Source organism: Rhinolophus sinicus, chromosome 17 (genome assembly GCF_057876585.1).
Source record: "Rhinolophus sinicus isolate RSI-liver-muscle chromosome 17, RSI-T2T, whole genome shotgun sequence".
Lineage (NCBI taxonomy): Eukaryota > Metazoa > Chordata > Mammalia > Chiroptera > Rhinolophidae > Rhinolophus > Rhinolophus sinicus.
The window spans coordinates 144,990,815-145,017,423 of NC_142517.1; the positions used below are offsets into that span (position 1 = coordinate 144,990,815).

At 42.5% G+C, this 26,609-nt stretch overlaps 1 protein-coding gene across 4 annotated transcripts in view; it reads right to left on the bottom strand.

The window, feature by feature from the left end:
• Nucleotides 1–26,609, bottom strand: part of CACNB4 (calcium voltage-gated channel auxiliary subunit beta 4) — a 225,439-nt gene that overhangs the window by 197,986 nt on the left and 844 nt on the right. For 3 of the 4 annotated variants that reach the window (XM_019737461.3, XM_019737459.3, XM_019737460.3), the window contains exon 2: nt 26,477–26,560. In XM_019737461.3, coding sequence (XP_019593020.1) covers nt 26,477–26,560 — 84 coding nt within the window. Of the gene's footprint in view, nt 1–26,476; nt 26,561–26,609 lie in introns of those variants that run through there. The other variant, XM_074336365.2, reaches the window with a different exon arrangement.

Here is a 26,609-nt window from a genome sequence, read left to right on the forward strand (position 1 = left end):
AGTTACACCAACGCTGGCATCAAAACACACTCGGGCAAAGAAACTAGGCCATGAAATTGAAGAAATTCTACCTATATAGTCATGAAATCCAAGAAAATCCATCTACGTAAGTCAAAGGGAAGTCATCAAGAAACTCAGTGTGAAATCAGAAAGCCTGACCCGTCATTCCCAGTCAGCTGTCATTCACAGCAGGGCCATGAAATCAGGGTCAGCAGAAGGAACAGCACCTGAGGGCGACAGTTGATTCTTACGTACCTTTCTGGGCCAGCTGCACAGCGCAGTAGTGGGCACTTCATATATATTCTTACTGGTGCAGTAAATTTTATTTACTTGCGTATCTGTCCTCTAACCCTGATCCACAGGGCAGTGCCAATTTTAAGAGGGGTGATTTACTTTTTTCCACAGAGTTCTACTTCCGGCAAATTCCTTGGCTGATAACAACATCTATTACGAAGGCTTGGTTAAATCTGTTAAAAACACACAGGTAATCCTCCTAAAGAGGGAAAAGATGTGCTAAAAAGAGGGGTTCTTAGCAATGAGCTGCTCTGACCAGATCTTTGAGGATTTCACACAGTGCCCATTCAGATTCTTTGCTATAATGTTTACCTTCCCTACATTCCACTTGGAAAGTAACAGCAAACGGCAATTTAATTCATAATTTATTTTCTTCTCTCTATTCCTCACTGGTCTGTTCCCCCAGGCAGTCCTGTATATTCTCATTTGAAGACTACAGTATTTGTCTTTTTAAGAAGAGGGCACTATTTTTTTCTTTTTTTTTATTAGTTTCAGGTGCACACGACAAAGTACTACTTAGACGTTTATCATTTATATCCCTCACACTGTGTGAACCCCCCACCCCCCAAGGGTAATATTTTTTAATGACATTCTTCTTGATTACAAAGGTTGAATATATTCATATCACCAAAAGCAGAAAGTAAAGAGGAAATGGATACCGTTAATGAGCATAATAAATGAATCTAGTTCACCAATGGATCAGGTGGGATGAAGCCTGCATTAGGCATCCCTCACCCAGCACTTCACGTTTCAACCCCACATCTGAATCCAGCTCTGTTGAGGCAATGTGGTCTATGCAGGCTTCAGCCAGCTCCCAGCAGGTGTAATCCAACACCTCGTTTCTGTCTCTCTTGACCCTCCATGTACCCTACCTCTCCTGCTCCAGAGCTTTCTGGTGCCATCTGAGGCTCAGAGGGCCATAGGTACCCACTCCACTCTCGTGCATTCGCCACCCAGAAGTGCAGGGGAGCCCTCACCTATGGGTCACACTTGATCAATAGTGGCACAAACCAATGGCTACATGCTTCTTCATTTTAGCCACCATCCAAGCCAGTTCAGAGATGCATTTTATAAGGCTCCTCAAAAAGTACAAGGGCAGGAGAGGCAGCTGGATGGCTCAGTTGGTTAGAGCACGAGCTCTGAACAACTGGGTTGCCAGTTCGATTCCCACATGGGCCAGTGAGCTGCGCCCTCCACAACTAGATTGAAGGCAATGAGCTGCTGCGGAGCTCCCAGAGGGGCAGCCAGATGGCTCAGTTGGTTAGAGTGCGAGCTCTTAACAATAAGGTTGCTGGTTCAATTCCCACATGGGATGGTGGGCTGTGCCTCCTGCAACTAAAGACTGAAAACGGCGACTGGACTTGGAGCTGAGCCGTGCCCTCCACAACTAGATTGAAGGACAACGACTTGGAGCTGATGGGCCCTGGAGAAACACACTGTTCCCCAATATTCCCCAATAAAATAAAATAAAAAAATACAAAGGACCAGCACCTGCTGCCCTGGGCAGTGGTGTTTGACAATTATGCGTGTCCTGGCTCTTTCCTTCCCTTTTCTCTTCCTAGGTCCTCTACTCCAACTGGGGTCACATCCAAAATAAACTACCTGCATGCAAGCATTTATCTCAGGCTCTGCTTTCTTAGGGACACAACCTAGTTAATGAGGACGTGGACTTGGGAAGCAGACCCTGCGGATGGTACAGCTGGGTCACTCACCCCATCGCAGGTGACAATCCCTGGCCTGTGGTAGCATCACCTTCACTAACACTCTTACCTGTGATGGGTTGGGATGAGGTGCCCCTGAAACATGAAATACTGAACTGAGTGGTCGCTGTGGTCCCTGAATGATGTGGGGGCCACTGATAATGAGAAGAGTCATGGAGTTGTCTGGCTTTTGTTAACTGCTTTGGAGGCCTTCAGGAGGTCACATTAAAATTACACGTCCGAGTCAGTCAGCTATTAACACAGGACGCACTGCAAAAGGCTTCTTGGACAGCATTTAGGTTGATCTTCATCCGCTGCAGCCACCGGGCAGACAATGTTGAAAATCAGGCTCAGGAACTAACTGTAAAGCTGGAAGGCCTACACAGGAGACTGAATGCATTCTCAGTATGTCTCCCGGGTTCCCTGACAGTGAGGTGCAGGACACGTGGCACTCATGCAGGTGCAGCCTGGTACTGTGAGGGAACCAAGCCCTGTGAGGCCACTCCTGACCAATGGAAGACAGAAGCCAATGGAGAAAGGCTTCCCCCTTTTTGTTGTTGTCCAGGGTGGACAGCTCTGACATGCATTCTTAAGGTTCATTTGGGTTCCTTAGGGGTTCCTGTCACCAATCAGAATGCACCCAGCAGCGGCCAACTTATTTAACACGTTCTGGTAGTGGCTTTTCACTCTCTCCACTCCTACTCCCTGGAATCACTTCCCAAATAAACCCCCTGCCCAAGAGCTTTCAGAGGAAACTTGCATAAAACATAGCCCAAAAGTTTGAGGGAGAAGAGTACAGAAGGAAGTGCTTCACCATGCACGGCTCAAAACCTCAGCCTCCTAGGAAATTGGTCCCACAGCAGAAGTCGCAGTGACGACAAGAGCCTCCTCAGCAGATCCCCACTGCAAATATCTCCCACTGAATCTCCACCACAAGGATATAAGCCACACTCCCCGCCCCCAGCCCCCTTTTTCTGCAGTAGAATCAAATGCTGCTTTCACACATACCCTCCACACTGGGTCTTTTACAGCTCAACCTAATCAGGTGACAGCAAGGAAAGTAAATATAGAGACATGACAGTGGAAAACAAGGAGGAAAAAGTTTTAGTAGCTGTTTAAATGAAACTCTCGGACAATCTTGTAGTAGGAGTTTAGCTCCAATAACATATTTTTAAAAGCCAATCATGAGGCCAGGCACTCCAGATAGGCTTAATACATTTCTGCTCTTTTAGAGAAAAATATAGTCTTTATTCTAGATCTTGTAATGGAATAACAATCTATGTAAATGTTTACAGCTAAACAAGTAACAATATGTCATGATTTCGCAAAAATAAACATTTAGAAGTAGTCCCAAAAATAAGAATCAGTAACACCCAACCATGCTGTATCAAAAACAGAGCACTTCTTGGGAAAAAGACCAAATTTCAGCAAACCAAACACACCTCTCTTTTAAAAATATCTGTCCATGCTTTGCTAGTACTAGTCTTAGAGAATCATTTATGCATGAGCTGCGTTTGGGGTTGCAATTCTTTATACGTGTCAATCAATGTCAACAGAGGCTGCTGGCAGCCCCCAAAAATCATCCTTGCTTTTTCTATATTGGGCACAAACACCACACTTATGTTTAACATAAATGGGTGTCCATAGAAACTGCACAGCACCTGGTTTTGTCTTTCACATAGATGTTAAAATAACTTAATGCATTATTACTATGTCATTGACTCCTAAATTGAATATAGCACCTGATTTGATTTGGCTAGCAAAAAGGAAGCTGGGAAGTAGACGCTAATTTAAACCGGTGGTGCAACAGTTAATCATTTCAGCATACCAACTGCCACATCCTAGTTTGCACGAGTATTAAAATTATATTCATATATGCTTAGTAATAGTTGCTATATATCATAAATAATTCTGGATCAAGAAACAAGTAATCAAAAGCTGTATATTTACTGAAATTTCTCATGCTATTAATATCTAAGTTCCCTTCTGTGACTTTAGGCTATTTTAAAAGGATTGGGGGGTGGGGAATACAGAAAGCTGGTTGCCATGGAGACTGTAAGCTGGTCAGCCCATCTGCTGAAGAGGATATAAAATTTTGTAAGTAGAATTCTAAAAACCTTACTATGAGAAAGACTTCCTCAATCACAGCAGGCGAGAGGGAGTTACAGAAAATCTGGCAAATGGTCATTTGCAAAAATCTGGGCTATCATTACTTTGATACTACCCATGGACTTGTAATTCTTATTAAGAGTAAACTATTCATATCTGTGCATTAGGATACTAAAGATACAACACATTTTGGCATGTCCTATACTAATGATGTTTATACCATTTTTTAGGGAAAAAATTAAAAATTTGTACTAAAAACTAATCCTGGGAAGCCTATTATTTGTTTTGTTTGGTTTTAAAAACTGTTCCAGATGTTTATCACAGATTCTTATAAAAATAGCAATAGGGTCTTTGATAACTTAAAAACAAAATAAAAATCATGCATTTTAAATAATTACAATGTGGAAGTACAATGACATCTCTAGCACCTTATAATATGTTGCGTTTCTCTTCTATATTTTAGATATATGAGTCCCTAATTCAGAAAGGTATTCTTTCAACAAACATGTAAACTGAGTCAGACATGAAGCCCTGAACAAGATGAAGGCACAAAAGCCATCAATGTAAACCAGTTTGGGCCTTAAATAAACTGAAGGAGCTGACCTAACTGCTTCATTCATTCACCCATTCACCATTCAATCATGCTTTCAGTAAAGGTTCACTGAGCACTCACTATGTGCTGGGCACATTTCTGGGAATCACACAGCAATAAAAAGATCCCTGCCCTCCTGGAGCTTACATTCAGGTGTAATTTACAATTAGATGACAATACGTGAGAGGGGCAGCTTAGCGGTAAGAACAAGGAGCTGTACAATGACAGAAATGACTCCTGCCAGGAGCAGCTGGATTCCAGAAGAGGTGACTTTGGAGCTGGGGCTTGAAAGATGAGTAGGAATACAACAGGCAAGAATGGGGACAATCATTCCAGGCCAGGAGAGCACAGTGGGGAGGCAAAAGCCTGGAGAATGTCTGCCACCGACCTGGCTTTATTTCACAGCTCCCAGACAATTTAAGAAATTCAGTGTGGCTAGAATGGCTTGATGAATATTACATTTCAGGGAAATTTCTGTATGCAAAGTGATTTAAAAGTATAATGATTTTCACAAATATCAGAGATCTGTATTAATTTTCCTAAGCAGCAAAATTCCTAGTTGAAGAGCATTTATGCCTCAAGATAAGTGTCAAATATAAAAATATAAAAATAGCAATAGTAAACTTTTAATGTTACAAACCTTTTTCACAGATATTATCTCAGTCAGGGCTTATAAAAACCTTATAATAAGGCAAAGCAGTTACTATCTCCATGCTACAGAGGTGGAAACTAAAACTCAAAGAAGTGACTTACTCTAGGTCTCGCAAATGGTTAAGCTAGACCTTGAACTTGAGCTTTTGCTGTAAATATTGTGCTCTTTCTACTAGACCAGAATTTAGTGTCAGTTTAAGGGTTTTGTACAAAACAACAGGGAAATGCTCCCACAGAGCAATATATCGCAAATGCTATTGGTCTTTGGAAGAAATCAATATGGATTTACTTCGTGCACTTGGCAGAAAATGAGTAAGGTCCAGAAAGCTGAGCACAGCCAGCCATCAGAAAACGCAAATGTTACAACGTCAGTATAATGATTTCCTTAAAGAGGTGGCCTTCTTCCTTGCTATCAAAGGCCAAAAAAAGTCTCCCATCCCACCCTGCACCAAATTCAGCATACCTGGAAGTGTCCTCCCCTGTGAAGTAGCTGCTTTTTCAGCTCAATAATGTTTTCCCACGTAGTAAGCTGGCAATCATGCTTCCACTATGTTTACATGAGAATTTAGCCACCGCCCCCAGATTCTAGTGTCATCACCAAGTCTGGCATAAGTTAGCAGAAGAATGCAATTATTATGAATTTTGAACAAGCTGAGCTAGCACTGTAAACAAATGAACTGCTATATATATATAAATAAATAAACAAACAGTGAAGTCATGTTAAGAGACTGGAACACAGTACAGGATAATAAAAGCTCTCTGGGAAAATAAAGATACATTTTGAGAAAAAACACTAAAAAGATAATTGTGAGCAGACTTGTCAATCTGCTGTCATTGCTTAAAAGAAAGTCCATTCTCCATTGTAAGCTCTGTCCTTTAAGGGTGGGGCTCTCAGAACTTGAAGCATTCCTTTCAATAAGAAATGCAGTCCTCTAGCATTAAAATCTCTCACTTGACAAACTCAAAGGACAAGTTCATTGGGGATGTGTCTGCCCCTGGCTCCAGGGTGAAGAACAGGGATCTAGGACCAGAGGAGGCAAGTCTGTATGGAGTACAGGATGGGCGCAGGTGGGATATGATTCTATGCCAGAGCCAGGAAACTGCCCCCAAAGCCATAATAGTATCCAGATAGAGGAGTCCAGGGCTGGGAGCCAGGTATAGAGCCCCATGTAAGCCCATGTGGAAGAGACTGAGTTCAAAATAAGGCAGGCAGGGGACAAAAGAAAACAAAGCTGTGATCATCACTCCAAGAGCTGGGGACCATGAATCCCAAATGGCAGGATGAACAACCGTTGAGGACCCCAGAATAAGTGCCAGAAACCAGCTTGTTCCCAAAACCTTCAGAGCTGCTGATGCTATCTCCACCAGCTCCACCATGACTATCATCACCACCTCCCATCCTCACCATCACCACCATCACCACCACTCCCATCATCTCCACCCTTACCGTCAGCACCACCTATAATCCATCCTATAATCACCACCACCACTTCCAGCCACCTTCACCATCACCACGCGACCCACACCCCCACTATCACCAGCACCACCACTTATCACTAATATCTCCACCTCCACCAGCACCACAACCATGATCACTACCACCATCATCCATGACCACCAGTCTCTAAAAATGGAAGGCAGCAGTAATGACACAAATTATGACCACTATCCTGCTTAAAAAAGCACACTAGCTACTGCAGGTTGTGGTTTGAAATAAAATAATTTCCATCCAAGATGTGCATATATTATTTCATTTCTCAAAATCCTCACCACACCCTAGAACACAGGTATTGTTATTCCCATTTTACGGGGGAGGAAAATGAGCCTCAGGGATGGTTTTATTCGCCCAAGGTCACACAAGTAGAAAGAGATGGCACCTCGGCTCACGCTCCCTTCCACCTGATTCCACAACCAATTGCATTAAGAGCTGCTGCGCTGCCTCTCTGAAGGAAATTAAGAGACAGCCAAGTCCTTGACGTGGTAATGGGAGAGGCCTGTACACGTATCATTTCAAAACAAAGTCAGAAGTATACTAAGGAAGGAAGAAACTAATTCTGCCTGGGGGTGTTGGAGAAGACTTTCCAGAGAATATGACATTTATGCAGAAGAAAAGCAGGAGGAGTTCCCCAGAAAAAGCAGTGGAGGGGAGAGTATTCCAGGTGGAGCGTGAGCAGAGCAGATGAGAAAGACACACGGGCAGTTTCCTGACTCCCACTAGCTCTGCTGGTTTCCCCTCGTTTGACCTCTGGCCTGACTGAGAGCCTCCCTGCTGGTCTGGACAAATGCTCTGCTTGTCTCTTTACACCCACAGAGCCATACACCCCTCAGCCATACACACGGGCACCTACCTCAACCCTTCTGAACTCCGGCTCAAATTCCAGAGTCCAAGGGTCCTACTGCCTCCTGAGGAAGTCTGGGACAAAAGGATCTGTTCCGCAGGAACTCAGGTGTCCAACCCCGGGCACCAGACCAAAGCATCAGCCACAAGGAGATTAAGAGCTGAGGCCAGGAGTTGCTCAGTCGCTGATGACCAAGAGTCTTCTTAGATTAATTCTGGCAGAAACTGTCCTGAAGCAAATCCACAATGGGGTGCCCAAATGAAACAAATAAAAAGTATCTACTCACCTGCATTTCACCAAATTGTAGCTTAATATCCCTGACATCAAGTGACACTATTCAGTACTTGGGGAATATAGTTTGTCATCAGGTCTTTTTGGAAAGTAGATTAGGAAGGGAATTGCTCAAAACTAGATGTGTCGTGGTAGGGGCTGAGGGGGCATGTGGCCACCACTGCTTTAATTTTCTGCCAAGCCAAAAATATTGCAGCTGTCTTTGTGCTTGAAACTATGGGTCCATGAACATCCATTCGTGCGTTTTTGAGTCAACTCCAAAGCACTTTCTGAGAATACCCTCAGGGCTTGGATCACCTCTAAGCCTTCTTTTCAAGAACATGTTCTTCTTAGATACCTCAGTTCTTAAAGGAAAATATCAAGTCTATCCTTAGCACGTTTTCTCACTTAAGTGACAACAAAGACTAGGTCTTACCCAGATACCTACCCAGCCACTGAATCTCAAAATCACTGTCATTCTGGTCACTTACCAATCAATGTGTATTAAACACGTATTATGTGTCAGATGCCTATTCTGTTCACCTGGGATGTGCAACGACAAGGATGTACCAGTTCCCGACCTTTTTGAACCTTACATTCCAGTGAGAATTGAGAGGAATGAATAAGTGAAAAGAAAACTCCATAAATAAGGAGATTTCTAGTAGCAATGGAATGTGATAGCAAGTAAGCCTGGGAGAAGGTGGGTCTACCTTAGATGGGCATCCAGAGGAGGTCTCTGTAAGAGGGAGATGTTTGGGCTGAGACGAGAATGAGAAAGAGCACAGTCATGTAAAGAGCTGGGGAAAGAGCGGAGCTGGGGAAAGAGCATTCCAGGACAGAAAAAAGCAGAACTACGAAGGCCCGGAGACAAAAATTAATCTTGGCTGATTCAACGGACTCAAGAAGGCCAGGGATTGGGGGATGGGCAGGGAAAGGAGTGCAGAGCAGTAAACAGGAGAGCTGAAGATGAAATATGAGAGTATGGCAGTGGTTCAATCATTACAGAGCCCTGGACACCACAATAAGACACTAAGACTATATTTTAACGCAATTGAAATCCATAGGAGGTTTTGAAACAGAGGAATAACATGATCTGATTTCCTTTTTATTAGGTTGGTGCAAAAATAATTGCAGTTTAAAAGGTTAAAAGTAATTGCAAAAACCTCAATTACTTTGCACCAACCTAATACAAAGATAACTTCTGAAGTCACGCGGAGATGGGATCTGGTGTGAGTGGATCTGGAAGCAGGGAGACTCCTTCAGTAGACCAGAAGAGAGATGATGGTGCCTCAAAGTAGGAACGAGGGTGGCGACAGGAGAGATGGAGAGAAATGGATGGATTTGAGATGGCTTTCTGAGATAGAACCAACTGACTGGAAGAATTATTCAGATCCATCATTTCAGTATCATTCTGAGGGTCTGCTATGAAGAACAGTATTTTGGGAGAATGGTCTACAGCATGGTCTACATCAGTTCATCTACATCACTGACTTTCATGGATCCTTTAAGGTGCCTCTAGGACTGCTGCAGAGAGCATGAGGGGGAAACTAGGAGGGATCCAGATACAGTACCCTCCCACATCAATCAAAGCATCTCCAAATATGCTGATTACCAAGAATGATATCAGCAATTTCATCTGAAAGAAAAAGGGTTTCCATGCTAAAACCAAACTTTGAAAACCACTACTGTAATAAGGCAGAATCTGCCTAACTGGCCCCAATACCCATTCTCACCTTCCTTCCAGAAATAGAGCCATCATAATTTTTAGCCTTCACATATCTATCCAGCTAGAGACCACATTTCTCAGCCTCCTTTGAAGCTAGATCTAGCCTCATGACAAAATGCAGGCCAATGGGTTGTGTGAGCAGAAGAAATATGTTTTTAACTTCTAGGTCATCCCCATAAAAATAAAGTTAACTATTCTCCTCTTCCCCCTTTGAGCTGCCTAAGAAAGAGCAGCCACATTGCACCCAAAAATGGAATCTAAATATTGAGAATGGCAGAGCCTACCCAGCTTGGACCACTGAACATCCACCCACTTTGAACTGCCCACCTACTTCTGGACTGTTAAGTGACAAAGAAATATACATTGTATCTTTTGGTTACAGCAGCTTAGCATATACCCATGCAGAGTTTCAACAGCCAATGTATGATCCACCATGTCATTTAGTCCCTTTTCTGCACCAAACAGAAGTGTTCCAGATAGTGGTTGTTCGGTTGGACGGAGAACAACAGTGGGCAAGCCGCCAACTATTCCAGGAGATACCTGGAGTGTGAGTACAAAATGAGCCATCGTTGTTGTTATTCTTGCTGTTGCCGTTTGGAGGAAGTTTTTATTATTGCAGCATCACCTAACCTATCCTGACCAATACATCCTGGCTGAACGCAGATGCTCTAAAATCTTCCCCTGGATTACATGAGACGAGAGAACCACATTCATCGCCTAGGGAGTTTTGGAAAATTTGGATGCCTGAGTTCCACCCCTAGAAGTCCTGATTTAATTAGGCTGGAATGTGGCCTGGGCATGGGGATTTTTATATACTTCCCTGGTGATTCTAACATGCAGTCAAGGTTAAGAATCGTAGACATTTGTGGGCCATACTGCAGTGGCTCCCAATAATTGCTTCTACTGCACTGTACCCCAGCATGATGAGAAACATGATCTACATAGTGAGTGATATTATAAGCAACAACTCCGGGATTATGATAAGGGCTACTTCAGGGTTTAATGCACTGTCTTACACAGTGTCAACTCTATGAGAACATGGGAGAAATTTTTCTCTAGTCTCAGAGTAGAAAGTATTTGTGCTTCCTGAAAACAAGTTTACTTTTACCCTTAGACATTGTAACCTCTGTAAATGCTCTTGCTTTCCTCTCTGGGTAGTTCCTAAAAGGTTCAGAGTCAAATTTGAGGCCACCCGCGAGCAAGTGACTAGAAACTCATTGGCACACATTTTGTGTACTCAGCACACAGTCTCACCCTTATTTTCTCCTTGGTCCATTTTAGTAATTTGTGATAACATACAAGGTTACTTAAGTCATTTCCAGAACAAAGCAGTATAAAAATATATTTTTTGAAACAACAGGTAAGGAGCACGTGCCACGGACTGGAAGAGGGATGAGAAGGAAAATGGTCAAGTGAACCAACGTACCCAGGCACGATGAACACACAAGGTCTGTTATTATACAAATATACCCCAGACCTACTATTAAATATCACTTAGAAACAGAAATTCCTGCCACACTTATTGGAATATAGGAAGCCACGCTGAACTACATATGCAAAATGTCATGCCCCTGAGAAACTAGGGCTAAGCAGGAATGTCAGTATTGAAAGCTCCTAATGCAGTGTTTTCAAGTGATGAGAATCAATCTCGTGGTTCCACTCACCTTCAGCCAAGTTTCAGTCTGGTAACTTTTGTTATTCTTATTATAGATTTAAAGCCCCATTAGTTCCTTGCTCTTCCTGGTGGGTTTAATTAGCACAATAGCAGGAGCTACACAACTCCCTCCTCGGCCAACTTTCTCTTAATAGCTTCCAGGATGCACATCTGAGAACCATCTCACCACATTTCACAAATACTTCATTCTTGACAACCCACTCCATCCTTTGCATATCCTTTCATTCTGTAGGCACATGCTTCAGAAGAGTTATAGATTTTGCTCTACCCCAAATTATCTTTCCTCTTGGAAACTTCTCCACATCATCTCTTGGCTACATTCTAAAAAGAATGCCTTCATCTAATACCTTCAATAATATTTGATATTGAATGACCCTATGTTTTATGAGTTCATCGCAGCAGCTAAATGTCACAGGATTTCCACAAAAACTACAGAATATAGTTTTCTACCAAGACAAATGAGTTGACCACACACATCTGTGGACACAGACATAAAGTCCTATAATACTAGAGTTCGAAGGAACCTTAGAGGTCACCTAGCCCCATTTCGCAGACAGGAAAACAGAGGCCCTGAGAAATATTAATTCAGGTACTTACTCCTGTATTAACAGTTGGGCGGTGTCCCAGAAGTTCGTTGTTTAGCCAGTTACTTGAAACTTGGTACATATTTTCTCATTAAAAACAATGTTACAATACAAAGTTGGACTCCCAGATTAGCCTACAAAATTATATTTAGGATGGATGGTGGTGATGGTAGCACAACAAAGTGAATGTATTTAGTGTCACTGAACTGTTCACTGAAAAAACAATGGTTAAGATGGTAAATTTTATGTTATATGTATTTTAACACAGTTTTTTTGAAAATTCCCATTTAACCCAGGAAGGGGCTGAAACATGTGGTACAAGAGAAAGGGGGAGCAAGTGAAGAAATTCCCAGCATCTTGCCTGGGTCCCAGGAGAGTCCTTTTCCAGCAAACATCTGGCTAATTCTTTCTACAATAGCCATATGCCCCTCCATCTACCACTAGCTCCCAAAATTCCCTTAAGGAACTTCCCTATTCTCAGCCATAGCAGGCTGACCCCAATCTTATCTCTAGGAGTGACCACCCACCGGCTTCAGGCAGTCCCCTGGCCACAGTGTTGGTTAACAAGCCATTTCAGGCCAGTAAAATTCAAGCACGTGCGTGTGTGTGTGTGTGTGTGTGTGTGTGTGTTTGCAAAGGGAAGAGAGCGTGTCTACAAAACAAAAACAAAACCCTTTTGCATTCTGCTGGAGCTACCATAAAAGAGGCTCTCTCTTCCAATGGTCAGGACGACAGATGAAGGGAGATCCTGCCATTGCTGCCACCATGACAGGTGTGAAACTGGGGCCTAAGCCTGCACACAGAACTGAGCACAGAAGAACATGTAGTGTTGAAAGAACTGCAGAGAAAGAAAGTAGAAGCCCTGATGAAGGCATGAACTTCTGGAACAAGCCATACCTGAAGCCAGTCAGACCTACTCCTGGACTTTTCACTTACATGAGCCAATAATTCAATATTTTGCTTTTGCTAATTTGTGCTGAGTTTCTGTTTATTTGCAATTGAAAGAGTCCTAACAGACACAGTTCCAGAACAAAGTCTGAAATAGACCAAGCTGGATCTCCATTCACTTCTTTTTCTACAACCATCTCCTACCAGCCACTGTCTTTCTCCCCAGACAGCCAGCGCTCTCCTTCTCTCCAAGATCTCCATTCGGATACCCTACCCAGGCCTGCAGTAACTCCCAAAGTGGTTCGGTCCCCGACATCACCTTCCCCTTTCCTCTTATTGCTTCTGTTCCACACCCCAACAACGCAAATTCATAAAACAAAAATTTGAAAAAACTACACAATTATAGGTTGCAGCTGAGCCTAAAGGGGATTCCAAGTTTGTGTCTACATCAACTTATGCAGGTCAACATGGATTAGAATCACTGCTAGAAGCAAGTCTTGTATACATACCATCCCAGGGCAGAGATACCATGCCGTCTGCCCCCTGTAACCCGGCAGAGAGATGCAGGCCGACGGCACAGAAGCTGGCTTTACAAGGGAATGTATATGAGAGACGGAGGGCACAGGAAGTGCCACTTGAGGGCCCAGGGGACAGAATGTGACCCAGAGTGGAGGGAGTCTGCCACACAGCTTGAGCACAGAGGCTGAAGAATATGGTGATGTTTGTCATCTCCTAGGCTTTGCCTGAGAAACAGCATCTTAGTGAGAAGGAAGTGGTGTTGTCACAGACAAAGGCAGAGCACCTGCAGCAGGAGAAGCCTCCCTCACAGGCTGTGGCAGCAGACATCCAGGGACAGAGTAATGAGCAGCCCTGGGCTCACAGGGCACCACCCTATGCAGGGTCCCGAACCCAGGCCTCACTTCCCATGTGCACCCTGAGGGCCCAAGCAGTTTCCACCGTGGGCAAGATACTACCGTGTTTCCCCAAAAATAAGACCTAACTGGACAACAAGCCCTAGCATGATTTTTCAGGCGGACGTCCCCTGAACATAAGCCCTAATACGTCTTTTGGAGCAAACCTTAATATAAGACCCGGTCGTATTTTCGGGGAAACACGATCGGAGGCAAGCTGTTGAGGCCCTATAGATGGGAAAGGTGAACACGCAGAATGCGGATTTTTAACGTTGACACCTTACAACTTCTTTTCCTGTTCCTCCCTCCTCGTTGCACATGATACGTTAGGTACAATGTCCATGTAGACCCACAGGCTGGTGGGACAGGGGGACCTCCAGGTACACAAAGGAGAATTTAATAGGTGAACAGTCAAAACAGAATGTCAAGGAGTGCCAAGGAGGGAGACCTGAGGACATAGTATGGGCTTTGTCGGGGAGGAGGTTCTAGAGGGGCTTGGCAGATAGATGGAGAGGTCATCGTCAAGTGGGAATGGTGAGACCTGCTTCGAAGAGAAGGAATGGCAGGACTGAGGGGGTGGAGGGAAGAAAACTGGGACAGAGTCCAAGTCTGAGTATACGCAGTCTGATAACTAAGTTCGCGAATTTGTTGCAATGCTGTTGCTAACTTTTTTTGATATCAGAGGGATTACTCATTATGAATTTGTACCAACTGGACAAACAGTTAACCAAGTTTACTATTTGGAAGTGCTGAAAAGGCTGTGTGAAAAAGTTAGATGAACACGACCTGAACTTTTCGCCAAGAATTCATGGCTCTTGCATCACGACAATGCACCAGCTCCCACAGCACTGTCTGTGAGGGAGTTTTTAGCCAGTAAACAAATAATTGTATTGGAACATCCTCCCTACTCAGCTGATCTGGCCCCAGTGACTTCTTTCTCTACCCGAAGATAAAGGAAATATTGAAAGGAAGACATTTTGATGACATTCAGGACATCAAGGGTAATACGACAACAGCTCTGATGACCATTCCAGAAAAAGAGTTCCAAAATTGCTTTGAAGGGTGGACTAGGCGCTGGCGTCAGTGTACAGCTTCCCAAGAGGAGTCCTTTCAAGGTGACTGTAGTGATATTCAACAGTGAGATATGTAGCACTTTTTCTAGGATGAGTTTGTGAACTTAACTGTCCGACCTTGTATGTGCTTGTAGCGTGGTAGCACCATATGCTTCCCTCTGTGCAGGCCGTGTTCCAGGCTTCCTCAACAAGCTTTCCGATAGGGACATAAGGGGACGACATTGTGTGGAAGGACAAACAGCCCAGGGACACTGGGGTCTTCGTTGGGGACCATGTCGGCTTTGTGTGGTGGGCATCTGTAAGATGGTTAAGAGGAGCGTATCCGTGAGCAGTGAGCCAAATTGCAATCGTGTATGAATGACTAGAGCCCCTTACGACTCCTGGGAACATTCACATTTTTAAAAATAGGCTGCTCAGTAACCCAAATCATCTTGCAACTGTTCAGATTTCAGAGAGTGCAGGGAAAAGCAAAGCACCGAGGCGTGCGAGGACGGGCATCCTAGGGCAGGGCGCCAGGCCGTGCAGGGGCCCCGTCCCAGGCCCAACTCCCACATGCACCCTGAGGGTCCAGGCAGCCTCCACAGTGCTTCCTGCTTCTCCTCAAGTTGGGGACCAAGAGCCTGGTGGACACTCCAGGGTCTGTTTTCTGTTGCATTTGTTGCTTTAAATAAGGCCACAGTTGTGGTGAGAGGCCCGGATCATGGGGGATGTTTTAGCGTGTCTATAAGTTGAATATATTTAAGTGTTGTCTCCTTGTCTTTTTTAAATAACCTGCCACAATCATCTTAAAAAATGACACTCATGAATATACTTAGTGTCACTGAATTATACACGAAAAACGGTTAAAATGGTAAAGTTAATATTCTGTATATTATACAATAAAAAAAATAATTAAAAAAAACCCACCAATGTCCTTCCTTTTTTTTTGTACTATTAACACTTTTTACTTTTTACTCTTTGTGTGTAGAGCTATTCCTTAAAGAAAATATTTGGAAATATTATATTTGCATTTTATTGGGTTAGTTTAAACCCTGAGCATCTCTATTCATGTAGAAATAGCAGTAATAGTAATAATACCTGTGAAACACAATACTCTTACAATGTATATTTGACATAGTTTTCAAAAAGATACTATCTGGTTTAATTTTCATTTTACAGGACCAAAAGCAATATATATATTATATTAAAGTAAAGGAGTATTACAACCAATACCAAATGAAAACTGAGCTTTCACTACCAGGAGGTCTCCCCACAATATGGAGACCAAAAGAATGAAAACTATCCCCCAAACTAAATCACCCCTCAAGCTTTCTGAAATTAGCAGAGAATGTTTGCAGCTGACCTACTTCTCTTCCACACGACTGTGTTGATAATTGACTTTTGTCCCCAAGGGAAGTGCTCAAATATAATTGAGCAGTACCTGCCACATAGAGGGTACGGTTTTATGTACACAGTAATTCCCATAAATATTGTACTTAGCTTGGGACTCAAGCCCTCTGCTTTCTTCTTAATTGTATGTCTCATGGTAGAAATATTACAATTACCAAAACTGAGTTATTACGAACATCTAGATAAAATAAGAGAAGTATTTTGAATTGTAAGCACCCAAGACATTTCTATTCCTAAAAATTATTGAAAATGATGGGAATAACCAGCTATAATGCTCAGACACTTTTCTTTAATCCCGTCGATCTCATCCCATCCTATATAAATCCTCTTCTATAGATGAGAGCCACTCCGTTTTGTGCAATCCTGAGGACACGGAGGACACCGCCAGAGGTTTGCTTTCCATGCAAGTTAAATAGCTCCCCCCTCCCCCAAAAATAGTCAGCTTTATGACCTGAGACTGCAGCTCCAAAATAAATATAAATATGATTCACCCCATTCAACATCACTGCTTGAAAAGTTGTCTGGGATACACTCTTAAGGAAAGGCAAGTGCCTTTCCACACACAGGCCAGCATCTGCAGATTTAGACCAGGGGCTACAACTGGGAACCCTCAGGGTGGTGTAGACAATATGTTAATGAAAAAAATCTGAAGCCTGTCATAAAAGATCACATATTATTGCATGATTCCAGTTATATGAAATGTCCAAAATATGCAAATTTATAGAGACAGAGATTAAAGGCTGCCTAAGGCTGGGGATGGGGCAGAAGGATGGGGAATGACTGCCAATGGGTACAATGTTTCTTTTGGGGGTGATGGAAGTGTTCTAAGTTACATTATGGTTATAACAGAATACAGCCTCTGAATTCCTGGAAGAATAACTTCCTCCTTTCTGTTACACACACACACACACACACACACACACACACTCACACACTGAGGCCAAATAAGAGTCATGTGTATACAGCACTCTAACCTTAACATGATCCTATTACCCAACTGTTTGACTTGGAAACAATCAGCATTTGAGTTCCTAACACTGGCACTGGGTCACTCGAGAAGTATAAGGAGAGTATAATAAATTAATCTCCATAAATTACTATGCATTTCCACTACTGTTGGTCTTTCCTGCATTACGAAAGAAATTCCAGAAAAAATTCCTAATTTAAAAATAATGTCATAATATTCAGACACAGAGAACACTACAAAAGTTAACCATTTCTAGCGATTTCGACAACCCAAAAAATGCAGGTTCTTTTCAAGTTTATGTTTACAAAATATTCTCTCTCAAAACAAAGATTATTGCCACAGCAATGAAGTTGCAACCCTGGAGAAAGCAACAGAGAAGAACATAAAATGAAAAATAAAATAGGCAAGGTTTGTCATCCAAATGATTGCAGTGCAATGATCAGAAAACCATAACATGTGGCCTAAGTTTTACAGCCTCTCTCTAATAATGCTTTCAGTACCTCAAGCATAAGTGCTGAACGCCATCCCTTCAGGTTCAAGCAATTACCTCTGCTCTGTTTACGTGTGTAATAAATAAGAAAGGTTAAGTTAAAGAAAATAGGAAAGTTTGCAGAGGGGCATGTTTAGTTAAAATGAGAACTACCATCAAGGAATTTTACTACGGCCAATATTTAGGCCAGGTGTTTGTAAGACATCAGCCTTATCTAATAGGTTGGTGCAAAAGTAATTGTGGTTTTTCCAATGACTTTTAACCTTGTATTTTATTTTGTTTTATTTTTAAGGCAGAGGGACGCAGCTCACAGTGGCCCATGCAGGGATCGAACTGGCAACCTTGTTATTAGCACCACATTCTAACCAACGAACTGGCCACCTCTATTTTTAATCTTTTAAACCAAAATTACTTTTGCACCAACCTAACATTTCAGAAAGCAGGTGGCCGTAGAACACAGCATATAGTTATTGCTACCAGAACGCAATAAAACAATTCTCTTAAAATTGAATCTACAATGTAGCCTTTTCATTCATTCAGGCTTATAGCTCTAATCCTACGCTCTCCCTGCCCCCCCCCCCCCCCCCCCCGTTCACATGATCACTTCCATGTAAAATTCCTGATTTGCTGCCCTGTAATCTCTAACTTACACTTCTTTTAGAACAAAGAGTGCTGAATTCTACCTCAGTGTTTCCCTGGTTCACGAAGGACCAGGGCCTGTAACTATGGAGGTAAGACAATACTGGCTGCTTAACTCAGAATGCGTGTTATGGGGGCTCTTTGGCGGTAACAGCCCAGCTCTTCTTGAGACATCAATTGGATGTACTCCAATCTGGAGGGGTATTCTTTTTTTTTTTTTTTTTCTTGTTAAGAATTTTTTTTTTTTTTTTAGTTTCAGGTGCACAAGACAAAGTAATACTTAGACGTTTATCATTTACATCCCTCACACTGTGTCAACCCCCCTCCCCCATCCACTATCCCTCTGACATCGCACAGAGCCATTACATTTCCACTGTTTCTATTCCTAATGCTGTATGGAGGGCTATTCTGAAGAGTGTATGAGATTGCGTGTGGTTAGGGAGTGTGCTGCACAGCCCACAGAGGGAATACTGGTGCAGCACCTGGGTTCCATGGAAGTACGAAGTGTCCAGCGGCTCTGCCTACACCAGGCACACCCCGCTGAAGGACGGACTCAGAGGAGCTATGGGTCTGAGACCTGTGACCCATTCGTGGCAAATGCCTTCCTCATGGAAAGGAAGCAGCAGCGAAATGGGAGGAAGCAGAGCGTGGCATTGCACTGCTTGTGGTTCTAGGAAGCACTCTGCTCCAACATGTTGCTGAAACATGCAGAGGCCAAACCCTGAGGGCTACAGAGCAGAATGGGGCCTCGTGCCCACTGCCCGTGTGTCTGTGGAAGGGTCCTGGAGTTGTCCGTGGTGTGGGGACTTGCAACCCTGCTCGCCCTGGTTAGGGCTTCTGCTTTCTTCTGCGTCTGAACTGCAGAAATGAGACCAAGAACTGGCCAGACTCACGGGAAGATGGTGAGCATGGACAATGCATGACTTCAGCCAGAAAAGATGGGTCAGAACTAGATTTGCTGGGCCCAAGTGACCCCATCGAGTTAGCAGACTCACCAGGAATGGAGAGAATGGTTTCTACAACTAGCTACATACACCATGTGGTTTGACTAAACTGCATTCTCTCAGCTCCATCTTTGTTTTCTCCCTTGCTGAGCAGCAGTCTCTATGCCGTGAAACCCAGGGACCACACTCTCTGGGGCAGCATGTGGAGTAATGAAGAGCAGAGGCCACAGCAAAGCCAAGATCACTTTCAGCTTAGGTTTCCACACAGCATCCTATAATTTTCTAGAAAGATTAAAATTTGAATCTGAATTTATCTAAGTTTCAATAAAATCTTACTATCCTAAACTGAAGGATAAACAGTTCTTTCCCTACTAAAATGAGCTATGTGGAACTCTGTGTGCCCAGAACAGAGATTCGGAAAAAGGTAAAAACAACTGGTCCACTGATTAGCGGCCCAGTGATTCGATTTCTCAATCAGGAGCTTCATCGATTCAAATCTATTTATTCAAGCCCAAGAGCAAACGCAAAGCAGTTTGCCACGACAGACTGAGTTCTTTCTTGCTTTACCAGGTCTCAATTTGGGAAGATGCATGCTGGAAAAACTTCACAAAGAAAACAGGTGTAAACTTTTCCTTCAGGTTCATTGTAACTGGATTATACCACTTAGCAAGGAAGTTCTACTTACAGAGAAAGTAAAAACTTCCAATTGTGCTGATGAAAAATGATTCATGATTATCTTCCACGCAACTGAAATATAATAATGGTTGTGCCAGTCCTGGCCTGTTTCCCTCAAATTTATTCCTCCCCTTTCCCTGGGCTGTTTCCCAGGCTCCCGTGTCAGCTGGCTCCCAGCTGGGCTCAGCCATTGGAAGGCACTCCAGGAGACTGGGGGTAGGGGCAGAGAGAGGGAGGAAGCCAGAGTATTTGCCCCCATTCTCACCACCTCAAGTAGCTTCTGCGGCAGAGGCTGCATCTCTTCTGTGTCTCTCCCTTTTGTAAATTGGGATAGAATTGATATGTAACATTATATTAGTTTCAGGTATACAACATAATGATTGGATATTTGTATATATTGCAAATGATCAGAAGTCTAGTTTACATCCATCACTGCACAGTTACAATTTTTTTCTTGTAACGAGAACTTTTAGATCTACTCTCTTAGTAACTTTTAAGTACTCAATACAGTACCATGTTTCCCCAAAAATAAGACCTAGTGGACAATCAGCTCTAATGCGTCTTTTGGAGCAAAAATTAATATAAGACCCGGCCTTATGGGTCTTATATTATATATAATTATATCTTATATTATATTATAATATAATACCCTGTCTTATATAATATAAGACTGAGTCTTATATTAATTTTTGCTCCAAAAGACTCATTAGAGCTGATTGTCCGGCTAGGTCTTATTTTCGGGAAAACACGGTATTATTAACTACAGTCACCATGCTGTATATTACATCCCCAAGACTTACTGACTTTATAACTGGCTGGAAGTTTGTACCTTTTGACTGCATTCGCCTATTTAGTCCATCGCCCCCTCACCCCCCAACCACTGATCAGATCTCTGTATCAATAAGCTTCAGGTTATTGGGATGGGGGGGTGGGGATTGTTTGGTTTTTGTTTTTAGATTCCACATAAAGATGAGATCATACAGTGTTTGATTTTCTCTGACTTATTTCTCTTAGCATAATGCCCTCAAGGTTTCTCCATAGTGTCACACATAGCAAGATTTCCCTCTTTCTATGGCTGACTAATATTCCACTACATATATACCACAATTTCCTTATCCATCCTTCGATGGACACTTAGGTTGTTTCTTTATCTTGGCTATTGTAAATAATGAACATGAGGGTGCACGTATCTTTTCAAATTAGTTTTTATTTCCTTCAGATAAATACCCAGGAGTGGAATTGCTGGATCACATTGTAGTTCTATTTCTAATTTCTTGTGGCACCTCCATACTGTTTTCCATTGTGGCTGCACCAATTTACAATCCCACCGACAGTACACAAGGGTTCCCTTTTGTCCACAATCCGTGCGAACACTTGTTATTTCTTGTCTTTTTTACAACAGCCATTCTGAAAGGTGTGAGGTGATATCCTCTGTGTCTCTTGCTTCTGCAAAACAGTACCCCAGTGGTTCCAGAATCTACCAGGTGATGCTGGACCCTGGGCTCCAATCAGTTTCCTCTTTTTGTCCATCTAGCCTAGAGGTGACAGTGGCTTCCTGCTCTTGCTAAAGTCTCGGTTTAACTTCTAGTCTCTTCCATCACCTATTTAACCATTCAAGCCCCTCTACTTTCAAGTCCCTCAGTTGTAAAAACTCAAGTAGTTTTGTTTCCTGGTTAGATTCTGGGTAATACACTAGCAAACAAACAAACAAACCTCCATGAACCATGAACCATGCAAACAAAATCTCCATCCATCCCATGATAAAATTTGGGGGGGGGAAAGCCTAGTCTCTAGTTGTTGCTTTGTTCTTCACAGGAACCATACAGATGAAGAATATTTCTAGGATCTAAGAGAAACAAGCTCCATATGTCCTTTCATGTGTGCACATCTATGTGTGTCTGTATGACTGTCATGATTACTCAGAGATGAAGAGTGTTCTGGTGAAAAAAACTGTAGAAGCTGAGACTGTCTCAATCCCACCACTATCGATTGGTGTAACTTTGATAAGGGCTGCATGACCTTTGGTCTCTGTTTCCTCCATCTGAAAATGGAGAACTGCAGTACTTTCCCTCTGCAATTTCTTCCTGTTCTAAAATTCTGTAATTCTAAGTTTATGGATAAGTTTTGCATATACATATATGCCTCTAGACATGAGATTATTCTTAGAGCTGTGAACGAAGCATATACACCTTCTGTTGATGAATTTGCATTTCACTGCAGAAAATTTTGCATTTCATCAGGCATTTCATCAGACAAACATGTCTATAAGAACTGAAAATCTAAATAGACCAATCAACAGTAAGGAAATTAAAACAATCCTCCAAAACCACCCCAAAAGCAAAAGTCCGGGACCAGATGGCTTCACCAGTGAATTCTACCAAATATTCAAAGAGGATCTAATACCTGTCCTCCTCAAACTCTTCCAAAAAACTGAAGAGGCAATAGTTCCTAACTCATTTTATGAGATCTACATTATTCTGATACAAAACTTGGTAAGGATAACACACAAAAAAGCAAACTACAGATAAATATCTCTGGTAAATACAGATGCAAAAATCCTAAACAAAATACTAGAAAATAGAATACAACAATACAATAAAATGATTATATATCACGATCCAGGGTTCAACATACACAAATTGATCAGTATAATGTGTCACATAAACAAAATAAATGATAAAAATCATATGATCATATCAATAGATGCAGAAAACGCATTTGACGAGATACAACATCCATTTATGATTAAAATACTTAGTAAAATGGGTATAGAAGGAAAGTACCTCAACATAATAAAGGCCATGTATGACAAACCGTTAGCTAAAATCATAATTAACGGTGAAAAACTGAAGCCTTTCGCTTCAGGAACAAGACAGAGATGTCCCCTCTCACCACTCTCAATGAGAGGTGAGAGTCCTCGCCAGAGCAACCAGGCAAGAGAAAGAAATAAAAGGCACCCAAATTGCGAATGACAAAGTTATATTGTCACTTTTTGCTGATGACATGATTCCTTACGCAGAACACACTAACGACTCCACGAGAATATTAGAAACAATAAAAAAGCAAAAAAAATACAGTCAAGCTGCGGAGGGGAGAGAAAGAGCACTCCACGAGTGGGCTCAGCACGTGCAAAGGGGCTACGGCAGGAGGAAGGGTGGCGTGTTCAAGAGCTGTTCTGGAACTAAGACAGGTGAGCTCGAGATGAAGCTGGAAGCTGGTGGGGGCCAGGCCTTCGAAGTCTTTGCAGCCCTCAGGAGGGCAGACTTCACAAGGAAAGGTCAATCAACTAATCCCACTCTGATCATATGTTCTCTTCAAACTCCAGTGCAGAGAAAACTAAGACCGATCCCAGGGCGGTAATCTAGGGTACTCCACCATACAAACTGCATGTGCACTAACACTCACGGGTATTTCAATACTCAACACACGTGGGCATTTTGCCCACACCCTCATTCCTTGCTATATTGCTATACATCTATGATATACATAGATCATTCTTTCTAACATCTATGTCTGCATAACTAGATTATAAAATCCTTTGGGTACAAGGACTGGGTCTCAGTCATTTTTTCATTCCCCCTTTATAGTATCTAGCAGAGTGCTGGACACATAGCTAATGTTTAATAAGTGTTTCCTAAAAATTTAAAACATGAATAAATAACCCATTCATAAATAGCCTGTCAGAAGTGATCTGGGAGAAAATTCTACAGCCTCACTTGGAAAGTCATTCCAACGATAGCAACACTCTTAGAAACGCCTTGCTGTAAAAAAGCATTCCTTTCGAACTGTAGCCAATTCTTGAGTTTTATCCTCAACGAAGACCTAGAACAGTCCATCACATTACCAAAGCAGGCTTTTGTGTATACTTTGAAGATCATGACTGGTCACCCCTAGCTCTCTCTCCCTTCAGGGGCGGAAGACTTCGTCTTCTCACCTTTCCTCAGAGAAACCATTTAGTTGCTCCCTGGATTCATTCCAAAACCTCCACCCCTCCTAAACTGGGGAGGCCAGAAATATAGTAAACCAGGAAACAAGGTCACGGATACCTGAGGGACTTGGTGCGCATTCCTCAGAGTAGAGGCGAGCTCTTTTGCAGTCTGCTTGTTTTCAGGCCAACTCACATGTGTGTATGGACACGTGTGTGCACACACATACGTGCATGCATGTACACACACAATTTTTTTGCCAGCTCAAAGAATAAACATTGTTTTATTAGGTGAGTTTGCCAACCGTCCTCTGTTCTTCATCACCAGCTCCATCTAATTCAATACATCAATTTTTTTTTTTAGTGAAAGCTTTCTTTCTATATATTTGTAAATAATATGACAAAGAAATGAGCAGCACTAGTTTTATCGGTATTCCCCATTATCTTCTCATGTGCAAAAGCATCACACAGACTGGGAACTATCTAAGGAAGTCCATCACTCCAAGGTATCAAGAACTCAAAAACAATAAATTACTGGTCATGTAACAAATAATGAGACTATGATAACAAACTTTTGTGGTTTTAAAAAACAGTATTTTTTTGGCATTTGGGTGAAAACTGTTCAATTTTATTTCAAAAAATACACTGTTAAATTTTATTTGCAGTCATTTTTCATCTCTTCTCAAAGAAATAATAATCCTCATTTTTATTGTAGCCGTTATAGAACTCTGTATGATGCCATTTAAAAGAGATTATGTGTAGCATACTTACTGAATTCTAAATGCTCACAAAAATTATGTAATTTTTGCAGGAAAAAAACGGAAGATTGTGTATACGACACAACTACAACTAACTCTTGAATGTAAATTAGACCATTTTATTAAACTAACAAATCCCAGTTTCAGAAAGACTTATGAAATATATGTGTTCTAAAAATCTGCGTTGGTTTAAATTACTCCTAAAATTATTTAGCATGCAATATTTTTTACAGTTTTAAGGCAATACATAGCACACTGAACAAGAACTTATACATGTATTATCTCAATCATTTATTGGAGCAAATTGGGGAAAGAACATTAGAAAGATAATTGGTTGTTTTGTTTTGTGCTTGGAAAAAAATGAAGCATTAGTGAAGTGATGGTGTACATGAACTCAAATGTTTTAGTCAAGCCATTCATGGAATACACTGCTGTATAATTAGTATTTCTACGAGTTTTGTAACAATAAAACACGACCCAAAATAGGCACCTACTAAATAAACAAGAACAAGATCTCAAACAGTCATATAACTCAAAAATTGTTTAAAGATGGAGGATGTCTTTGCTTTATCAAATACATAAATAACCGAAGCACAAAGGGGACAGAATGCACTTTTAGAATGAATTCAGAATCCTAAATGTAAATAAATGTATTTTAATAATGCACATGCCTAGTGCTCACTGAATTAAAGAGAAATAGTAATAATAAGTTTCTGTGGAATATGAATATCTACATAGTAAATATTATCTAAATATGCTCTATGGACCCTTTAGGCGAGGTGTGAGTCCAATTTTGAGTCTAATGCCCATTCGTCATGGATAACCTGTTTAAAGTGATGGGATAATCTCTAAAGAACCATTGCAAAGCTGCCATCATAGGTTAAAAATACATTCCCAACGCTCTGAATGTCTTAGAGGGAAAAGAACTTCCCAAGGTCACTCCAGCAGCCCATAATGGAGCCTGGAATAACAGCGTCTTGGTGCGATGAGCAGTCCTCCCAGGTCACCCCAAGGCACACACCTGGACAGTTTCTGTTCCAAAATAAAGGGATCAAGGTGACTCACTTTTGCAGGATCTCTCTGGCACCCAGCATCATGGACAGGATGAAAACTAAAGCCCAGTTTCCTGGGTCAAGATGAAAGGCACTTAACCATTCAGAGTAACCTGCTCTCTCTACCACACACAACACACATGAGAACCACGCAGAAGAAAACAACCACTAAGAAACAAACACTAAGTGTAATACCTCCCAGACCCCGGGGAACTTAGTCCCGGCCTTTCCGTATTTCAGTTTAACCAGATCCCGCAGTCTTTGCCTAATTAAGAGAACCGAAGAAGCAGTCCCAAAGTGGGGCCAAACTTTCTGCTCAGTGTCTTTTCTTTCTTTTGGCCAGAACTCGGACATCTCTCCCACGCCCTAGACAGAAAACAGTCTTCAAAATAGGGCTAAACAGAAAATAGCCCTCCCTTTCAGCCGAATCAAACCAGGAGCCCGGCCACAGGCGCTTTGGTTACTCAAAGGCAAGTTACACTACTTAAAGACGTTTCCCCACACACCGAAGATGCAACCAGAAATATTCCAGTCTCTAATTAAATGCCCTTGCCCTAAACCACGTCCCTGCCAACTTGCCTCCACACGCACAAACTAACTTCCTAGGGCGGTGCAGAGACGCCTGGACCCGAAGACTTCGCGAGCAAGGGGCAGAGAGGGAAGGACGCAGCCCGAGATCCTGCCAGGCGCGGGAAAGCCGCGCGTGGAGACGCCACCCGCTGCTCCCGCATGTGGGGTCTGCGCTCCGCCCTCGGACCCCTGCACCAGGAGCTCGGCCTCAGGCCCAACCTGCTCCCCGGCCTCCGCCCCGCACCTGCCTCCTACCTGTCTGAGGATGAAGCTGGTCGAAGTGGTACTGCCATCGGATCTTTTCAACCTGCTCCTTCGGGTCGTGGTGCCTCGGGCCACCTGGACTCGACACACGGGGCCAGAGAGAAGCGGATAAGGACCGCAGCGT